The sequence below is a fragment of the Rhinoraja longicauda genome, chromosome 44, assembly GCF_053455715.1.
Source record: "Rhinoraja longicauda isolate Sanriku21f chromosome 44, sRhiLon1.1, whole genome shotgun sequence".
Lineage (NCBI taxonomy): Eukaryota > Metazoa > Chordata > Chondrichthyes > Rajiformes > Arhynchobatidae > Rhinoraja > Rhinoraja longicauda.
In genome coordinates this window covers 4194579-4204349 of record NC_135996.1, presented here as the reverse complement: position 1 = coordinate 4204349, position 9771 = coordinate 4194579, and the positions used below count along the sequence as shown (strand labels likewise).

Below are 9771 nucleotides of genomic sequence, written 5' to 3'. Positions count from 1 at the left end.
GTCGTATGTTGAAAGACTGGAGCGACTAGGCTTGTATACACTGGAATTTAGAAGGATGAGAGGGGATCTTATCGAAACATAAGATTACTAAGGGGTTGGACACGTTAGAGGCAGGAAACATGTTCCCAATGTTGGGGGAGTCCAGAACCAGGGGCCACACAGTTTAAGAATAAGGGGTCGGCCATTTAGAACTGAGATGAGGAAAAACGTTTTCAGTTGTGAATCTGTGGAATTCTCTGCCTCAGAAGGCAGTGGAGGCCGATTCTCTGAATGCTTTCAAGAGAGAGCTGGATAGAGCTCTTAAGGATAGCGGAGTCAGGGGGTACGGGGAGAAGGCAGGAACGGGGGTACTGATTGAGAATGATCAGCCATGATCACATTGATGTACTCCGGTGGTTTCCTCCGCGCGACGCGGGCACGGTGGCGCGGCGGTAGAGTTGCCGCCTTACAGCGAACGCGGCGCCGGAGACTCAGGTTCAATCCCGACTGCGGGCGCTGTACCGCGCGGAGTTTGCACGCTCTCCCGCGTGGGTTTTCTCCGAGATCTCCGGTCTCCTCCCACACTCCAAAGACGTACAGGTTTGTAGGTTAATTGGCTGGGCAAATGTAAAAAATTGTCCCTAGTGGGTGCGGGATAGTGTTAATGTGCGGGGATCGCTGGGCGGCACGGACCCGGCGGGCCGAAGGGCCTGTTTCTGCACTGTATCTCTAAATCTAAAAAACAAAATCCGCCAAACCAGGCCTCACACGCTCGGTAGGCTGATCCCATGGCTTTGGGGGGGCGGTCGAGACCGGGGCGGTTCTCTCCGGGCGCCGCCTGCCGTCCACTCCTGCCCCCCCCCTCAGGAGACTCAAGCCAGCGGCCCTGTCATGGGGTCGACTGAGACTGACTCCTGCCCCCCCCACCCCCAATCTTTGCACACCCCCAATCCTTTCGAATCGTCATTTTAATTCAATGTTTCACTCGGCCAAGTGGACCCGTTGGGCCCAACCCTCTCCTGCATTGGTGCAGCACCCTCTCCTCCCCCCCCTCCCCTGCCCCTCCCCTTCCCCCCCTCCCTCCCACGCCCTTCCCCCCTCCCCCCTCCTCCACTCCCCCCTCCCCCTCCCACCCACTCCATCCTCCTCAACCCCCCCATCGGCGGTGATGTCATGATGTGGGTGTGGTTCGGCGGTGATGTCATGATGTGGGGCGTGGTTCAGTGGTGATGTCATGATGTGGGCATGGTTCGGCGGTGATGTCACGACGTGGGTGTGGTTCGGCAGTGATGTCTTGATGTGGGCATGGTTCCGTGGTGATGTCATGATGTGGGCGTGGCTCAGTGGTGATGTCATGTTGAGGGCGTGGTTCAGTGGTGACATCAAGATGTGGGCGTGGTCCAGCGGTGATGTCATGATATGGGTGTTGACTCAGTGATGATGTCATGATGTGGGCGTGGTCCAGCGATGATGTCATGATATGGGGTGTGGCTCAGTGATAATGTCATGATGTGGGCGTGGTTCAGCTGTGATGTCGAGAAGTGGGCGTGGTTTAGCGGTGATGTCGTGATATGGACATGGTTCAGTAGTGTGTCAAGGTGTGGGCGTGTTTCAGCACGGCGTGATGACGCGATGACGTGTGCGGGCGGGCGGGCGACGCGGTGACGCGGGCGCGCTTGGCCGCTCACTGGAGAAGATGTGCGGGAACATGAGGAAGACGTTGAGGCGTATGCGGGCGGACAGCCCCATGCCCAGCCCCAGCAGCACGCCCACTGACGTGGTGGCCACCAGGCAGTACCACAGGTTGTACTCCTGCACGAAGAGCACGAACAGGGCGAAGAGCGAGGTGAAGAACAGGCCGAAGGCGAAGCCGCCCGCGCTGCGCACGCACTCCCTCAGCGGGTCATCGCCATCGCCCAGCAACGGCTGCCGCTGCTGCGCCTGCGCGGGGCCCGCGTCCGGCGGATGCCGCGTTAGCGTGTGGAGTTCCGGCGGAAGCAGCTCGCGGCAGCAGGCGGGGCAGAGGCGTTCGAAGCAGCGGCGGAGCGGACGGCGGCCGGGACCCCCGGGACCGGGGCCCCAACACCGCCGCACGAAGTCCCGCAGCTTCTCCTTCCAGCCCACCGGGTTCAGCCGCAGCCGCCGCCTCCGCAGCCACCGCGCCGCGGGCTTGGGCATCGCCGGGGCTGTGGGAGAGAGAGAGAGAGAGAGAGAGAGTTAATGCGGCCGCTCGGCCCTCACCCCCGGGGGCGCGCGCACCCCCCCCCACACACACTCTCCCAACATCGGGGTGCGCGCCCCCGCCCATACCCTCATGCGCGTTCACACCCCCATCTCCCCCCTAATGGGGTTCACCCCCCCATCTCACTCCCTACGAGAGAGAAGGCTATTCTAGACTGGGTATTGAGTAATGAGGAAGGGTTAGTTAGCAATAGACAATAGGTGCAGGAGGAGGCCATTCAGCCCTTCGAGCCTGTACGCACCGCCATTCAATGTGATCATGGCTGATCATTCTCAATCAGTACCCCGTTCCTGCCTTCTCCCCATACCCCCTCACTCCGCTATCCTTAAGAGCTCTATCCAGCTCTCTCTTGAAAGCATCCAACGAACTGGCCTCCACTGCCTTCTGAGGCAGAGAATTCCACACCTTCACCACTCTCTGACTGAAAAAGTTCTTCCTCATCTCCGTTCTAAATGGCCGACCCCTTATTCGTAAACTGTGGCCCCTTGTTCTGGACTCCCCCAACATTGGGAACATGTTTCCTGCCTCTAATGTGTCCAATCCCCTAATTATCTTATATGTTTCAATAAGATCCCCCCTCATCCTTCTAAATTCCAGTGTATACAAGCCCAATCACTCCAGCCTTTCAACATACGACAGTCCCGCCATTCCGGGAATTAACCTGGTGAACCTACGCTGCACGCCCTCCATAGCAAGAATATCCTTCCTCAAATTTGGAGACCAAAACTGCACACAGTACTCCAGGTGCGGTCTCACCAGGGCCCTGTACAACTGTAGAAGGACCTCTTTGCTCCTATACTCAACTCCTCTTGTTACGAAAGCCAACATTCTTTTATAGATATGTGAAGAGAAAAAGATTAGTTAAAACAAATGCAGTCTTGATGTGGGTGGCCCCTTGGGCAAGAGTGACCATAATATGGTTGAGTTCTTCATGGAGAGCTCATGTATCCACTTCTTCATGGAGAGTGACATAGTTAATTCGGAAACAACGGTTCTGAACTTAAAGAAAGATAACTTTGAGGGCATGAGACGTGAATTGGCCAAGATAGACTGGCAATTGATTCTTAAAGGGTTGACGGTGGACATGCAATGGAAGGCATTTAAAGGTCGCATGGATGAACTACAACAATTGTTCATCCCAGTTTGGCAAGAGAATAAATCAGGGAAGGTAGTGCATCCGTGGCTAACAAGGGAAATTAGGGATAGTATCAAAACAAAAGATGAAGCGTACAGATTAGCAAGAAAAAGCAGCCTACCAGAGGACTGGGAGAAATCCAGAGTCCAGCAGAGGAGGACAAAGGGCTTAATTAGGAAAGGGAAAATAGATTATGAAAGAAAACTGGCAGGGAACATAAAAACTGACTGCAAAAGCCTTTATAGATATGTGAAGAGAAAAAGATTAGTTAAAACAAATGTAGGTCCCTTGCAGTCGGAAACAGGTGAATTGATCATGGGGAACAAGGACATGGCAGACCAATTGAATTACTACTTTGGTTCTGTCTTCACTAAGGAAGACATAAATAATCTGCCGGAAATAGCAGGGGACCGGGGGGTCAAATGAGATGGAGGAACTGAGTGAAATCCAGGTTAGTCGGGAAGTGGTGTTAGGTAAATTGAATGGATTAAAGGCCGATAAATCCCCAGGGCCAAATAGGCTGCATCCCAGAGTGCTTAAGGAAGTAGCCCCAGAAATAGTGGATGCATTAGTGATAATTTTTCAAAACTCTTTAGATTCTGGAGTAGTTCCTGAGGATTGGAGGGTAGCTAATGTAACCCCACTTCAAAAAGGGAGGGAGAGAGAAAACGGGGAATTATAGACCAGTTAGCCTAACATCGGTAGTGGGGAAAATGCTAGAGTTATTAAAGATGGAATAGCAACACATTTGGAAAGTGGTGAAATCATCGGACAAAGTCAGCATGGATTTATGAAAGGCAAATCATGTCTGACGAATCTTATAGAATTTTTCGAGGATGTAACTAGTCGAGTGGATAATGGAGAACCAGTGGATGTGTTATATCTGGACTTCCAGAAGGCTTTCGACAAGGTCCCACATAAGAGATTAGTGTGCAAACTTAAAGCACGCGGTATTGTGGGTTCAGTATTGATGTGGATAGAGAACTGGCTGGCGGACAGGAAGCAAAGAGTAGGAATAAACGGGTCCTTTTCGGAATGGCAGGCAGTGACTAGTGGGGTCCCGCAAGGCTCAGTGCTGGGACCCCAGCTATTTACAATATATATTAATGATTTGGACGAGGGAATTGAATGCAACATCTCCAAGTTTGCGGATGACACGAAGCTGGGGGGCAGTGTTAGCTGTGAGGAGGATGCTAGGAGGCTGCAGTGTGACTTGGATAGGTTAGGTGAGTGGGCGGATGCATGGCAGATGCAGTATAATGTGGATAAATGTGAGGTTATCCACTTTGGTGGCAAGAACAGGAAAGCAGACTATTACCTGAATGGTGGCCGATTAGGAGACGGGGAGATGCAACGTGACCTGGGTGTCGTGGTACACCAGTCATTGAAAGTAGGCGTGCAGGTGCAGCAGGCAGTGAAGAAAGCCAATGGTATGTTGGCATTCATAGCGAGGGGATTTGAGTATCGGAGCAGGGAGGTTCTGCTGCAGTTGTACAGGGCATTGGTGAGACCACACCTGGAGTATTGCGTACAGTTTTGGTCTCCTAATCTGAGGAAAGACATTCTTGCCGTAGAGGGAGTACAGAGAAGGTTCACCAGATTGATCCCTGGGATGGCAGGACTTTCATGTGAAGAAAGACTGGATAGACTCGGCTTGTACTCGCTGGGATTTAGAAGATTGAGGGGGGATCTTATAGAAACATATAAAATTCTTAAGGGGTTGGACAGGCTGGATGCGGGAAGATTGTTCCCGATGTTGGGGAAGTCCAGGACAAGGGGTCACAGTTTAAGGATAAGGGGGAAGTCTTTTAGGACCGAGTTTTTCTTCACACAGAGAGTGGTGAATCTGTGGAATTCTCTGCCACAGAAGGTAGTTGAGGCCAGTTCATTGGCTATATTTAAGAGGGAGTTAGATGTGGCCCTTGTGGTTAAAGGGATCAGGGGGTATGGAGAGAAGGCAGGTACGGGATACTGAGTTGGATGATCAGCCATGATCATATTGAATGGTGGTGCGTACAGGCTCGAAGGGCCGAATGGCCTACTCCTGCACCTATTTTCTTTGTTTCTAATGGGGTTCACGCCCCCCCTGGATGGGGTTCACCCCCCCCATCTCCCACTCATGGGGTTCTTCCCCCCCCCACTAATGGGGTTGGCTCCCCAATATTGGGGTGTATGTGCCAAACCCTTAATGGGGTGCCCTCCCCCCAGCAGTGTTGTGGTTGAAAATTGAGTTGTAGAGCAGAGGGATCTAGGAGTGTAGGTACACCTTTCCTTGAAAGTGGTGTCACAGGTAGAGACAGGGAGTGTTGTAGAGCAGAGAGGGATCTAGGAGCGCAGGTACACAGTTCCCAAGTAGACAGGGAGTGTTGTAGAGCAGAGAGGGATCTAGGAGCGCAGGTACACAGTTCCCAGGTAGACAGGGAGTGTTGTAGAGCAGAGAGGGATCTAGGAGCGCAGGTACACAGTTCCCAGGTAGACAGGGAGTGTTGTAGAGCAGAGAGGGATCTAGGAGCGCAGGTACACAGTTCCCAGGTACACAGGGAGTGTTGTAGAGCAGAGAGGGATCTAGGAGCGCAGGTACACAGTTCCCTGTAAGTGCCACCATGGGTCGATAGAGAGTGTTGTAGAGCAGAGTAATCTGAATGCAGGGCACAGTTCCTTAAAAGTGTTGTCACGGGTTGGCTAAGAAGGCTTATGGTACATTGGCCTTCATCAGTCAGGGTACTGAGTTTTGAAACAAGGAAATGCGGAAGCTGATTTACACAAATGGCCACAAAGTGCTGGAGTAACTCAGCGGGTCGGGCAGCATCTCTGTGGAGAACGTGGACAGGTACAAAGTGCTGGAGTAACTCAGCGGGTCAGGCAGCATCTCTGGAGAACGAGGATGGGTAAATGTTTCTGGTTGGGACCTGTCACTGGGGATCCGGTTTGGGATCCTTACCTTGAGTATAAGAAGTCAGGATTTACATTATAGTTGTACAAGACATTGGTGAGGCTGTATTTAGTTAGAGGATTGTGTTCAGTTTCAGACACCCTGCTACAGGAAGGATGTCGTCGAGCTGGAAAGGGTGCAGAGAAGATTCACGAGGATGTTGCCAGGACTCGAGGGGGCTGAGCTACAGGGAGAGGTTGAGCAGGCTGGGACTCTGTTCCCTGGAGCGCAGGAGGATGAGGGGCGATCTTATAGAGGTGTACAAAATCACGAGAGGAATAGATCGGGTAGACGCACAGAGTCTCTTGCCCAGAGTAGGGGAATCGAGGACCAGAGGACACAGGTTTAAGGTGAAGGGGGAAAGATTTAATTGGAATCTGAGGGGGAACATTTCCACACAGAGGGTGGTGGGTGTATGGAACGAGCTGCCGGAGGAGGTAGTTGAGGCTGGGACTATCCCAACGTTTAAGAAACAGTTAGACAGGTACATGGATAGGACGGGTTTGGAGGGATGTGGGCCAAACGCGGGCAGGTGGGACTAGTGTAGATGGGGCATGTTGGCCGGTGTGGGCAGGTGGGACTAGTGTAGATGGGGCATGTTGGCCGGTGTGGGCAGGTGGGACTAGTGTAGATGGGGCATGTTGGCCGGTGTGGGCAGGTGGGACTAGTGTAGATGGGACATGTTGGTCGGTGTGGGCAGGTGGGACTAGTGTAGATGGGGCATGTTGGCCGGTGTGGGCAGGTGGGACTAGTGTAGATGGGGCATGTTGGCCGGTGTGGGCAGGTGGGACTAGTGTAGATGGGGCATGTTGGCCGGTGTGGGCAGGTGGGACTAGTGTAGATGGGGCATGTTGGCCGGTGTGGGCAGGTGGGACTAGTGTAGATGGGACATGTTGGCCGGTGTGGGCAGGTGGGACCAGTGTAGATGGGACATGTTGGCCGGTGTGGGCAGGTGGGACTAGTGTAGATGGGGCATGTTGGTCGGTGTGGGCAGGTGGGACTAGTGTAGAAGGGACATGTTGGCTGAAGGGCCTGTTTCCCTCCTGTATGACTCTGTGGCACACAGGGGTGGGGGGGGGGGGGGGGGGGTGGTAGGGGACAATTAACCCATCGCCCCTCCATGTTGTTTTTCACACTGAGGGTGGTGGGTCTATGGAACGAGGAAATGGGCCACCTGGGAACTGCTATCACCTAGGAACTTCTACATGTGAAGATGAGTCTGGTTTTATCAAGTCCAAAGATAGACACAAAAAGCTGGAATAACTCAGCCGGGACAGGCAGCATCTCTGGAGAGAAGGAATGGGGGACGTTTCGGGTCGGGACCCCAATCAAGAATCTGCCAATCTCCGGTCTGAAGAGAACGGTCTCGACCCGAAACGCCGCCCGTTCCTTCTCTCCAGAGATGCTGCCCGACCCGCTGAGTTACTCCAGGTTTTTTGCGTCCGTATCTTCGGCTTAAACCAGCATCTGCAGTTCCATCCGACACGTTTATCAAATCCAATCCCATTATAGACAATAGACAACAGGTGCAGGAGGAGGCCATTCGGACCTTCGAGCCTGTACGCACCGCCATTCAATGTGATCATGGCTGATCATTCTCAATCAGTACCCCGTTCCTGCCTTCTCCCCATACCCCCTGACTCCACTATCCTTAAGAGCTCTATCCAGCTCTCTCTTGAATGCATCCAGAGAATTGGCCTCCACTGCCCTCTGAGGCAGAGAATTCCACAGATGAAGGATATCCTGAAGGGAGAGGGAGTTACTTGGCTTTAACGTTTGAGTTTGATCTCTCTCTCTCTCTCTCGCTTGAAGAGGGCATCTCATTTACAGTCCCCCGTAGAAGTCTGCTTGTTATACTAGTGAGACCGCACCTGGAGTACTGTGTGCAGTTTTGGTCTCCAAACGTAGAAACATAGAAAATAGGTGCAGGAGGAGACCATTCGGCCCTTCGAGCCAGCACCGCCATCCATTGAGATCATGGCCGATCATGACGTGCAAGGGGACGTACAACGAGATCTGGGTGTCCTAGTGCATCAGTCACTGAAAGGAAGCATGCAGGTACAGCAGGCAGTGAAGAAAGCCAATGGCATGTTGGCCTTCACAACAAGAGGAGTTGAGTATAGGAGCAAAGAGGTCCTTCTGCAGTTGTACAGGGCCCTAGTGAGACCGCACCTGGAGTACTGTGTGCAGTTTTGGTCTCCAAATTTGAGGAAGGATATTCTTGCTATTGAGGGCGTGCAGCGTAGGTTCACCCGGTTAATTCCCGGAATGGCGGGACTGTCGTATGTTGAAAGACTGGAGCGGCACGGTAGCGCAGCGGTAGAGTTGCTGCTTTACAGCGAATGCAGCGCCGGAGACTCAGGTTCGATCCTGACTACGGGTGCTGCACTGTAAGGAGTTTGTACGTTCTCCCCGTGACCTGCGTGGGTTTACTCCGAGATCTTCGGTTTCCTCCCACACTCCAAAGACGTACAGGTATGTAGGTTAATTGGCTGGGTAAAATGTAAAAAATTGTCCCTAGTGGGTGTAGGATAGTGTTAATGTACGGGGATCACTGGGCGGCACGGACTTGGAGGGCCGAAAAGGCCTGTTTCCGTCTGTATATATATGATATATGATATGACTAGGCTTGTATACACTGGAATTTAGAAGGATGAGAGGAGATCTTATCGAAACGTATAAGATTATTAGGGGGTTGGACACGTTAGAGGCAGGAAACATGTTCCCAATGTTGGGGGAGTCCAGAACCAGGGGCCACAGTTTAAGAATAAGGGGTCGGCCATTTAGAACTGAGATGAGGAAAAACTTTTTCAATCAGAGAGTTGTGAATCTGTGGAATTCTCTGCCTCAGAAGGCAGTGGAGGCCAATTCTCTGAATGCATTCAAGACAGAGCTAGATAGAACTCTTAAGGATAGCGGAGTCAAGGGGTATGGGGAGAAGGCAGGAATGGGGTACTGATTGAGAATGATCAGCCATGATCACATTGAATGGCGGTGCTGGCTCGATGGGCCGAATGGCCTCCTCCTCCACCTATTGTCTATTGATCATCCACAATCAGTAACCCGTGCCTGCCTTCTCCCCATATCCCCTGACTCCACCAGCCCCCAGAGCTCCATCTAACTCTCTTAAATCCATTCGGTGATTTGGCCTCCACTGCCCTCTGTGGCAGAGAACTCCACAAATTCGCAACTCTCTGGGTGAAAAAGTTTCCTTCTCGCCTCAGTTCTGAACGGCCTCCCCCTTTATTCTTAGCCTGTGTGTGTGGCCCCTGGTTCTGGACTCCCCCCAACTTTAGGGAAGGATATTCTTGCCATTGAGGGAGTGTAGCGCAGGCAAAGCAAAATGGTCCCTTACCTTTTCTCGGCGATCTCGGGAGCCTGTTGTGTTTTGAACGGCGGTGGCTGTTAGTGCTGGGTTTGTAGAGCGTAGACGGTCGGAGTTCCAGAATGCCCCTGGACTGGGTCGGACTGTTCTAGAACCCC

General features: G+C 52.6%; 1 protein-coding gene across 1 annotated transcript in view; it reads right to left on the bottom strand.

The window, feature by feature from the left end:
• The window catches only part of flad1 (flavin adenine dinucleotide synthetase 1), a 38139-nt gene extending 36744 nt beyond the window's left edge, over positions 1 to 1395 (bottom strand). Inside the window, exon 1 of the mRNA XM_078431914.1 lies at positions 1117 to 1395. Within this exon, the coding sequence (XP_078288040.1) occupies positions 1117 to 1395 (279 nt within the window). The remainder of the gene's footprint in view (positions 1 to 1116) is intronic.
• Positions 1396 to 9771: the final 8376 nt, after the last annotated feature.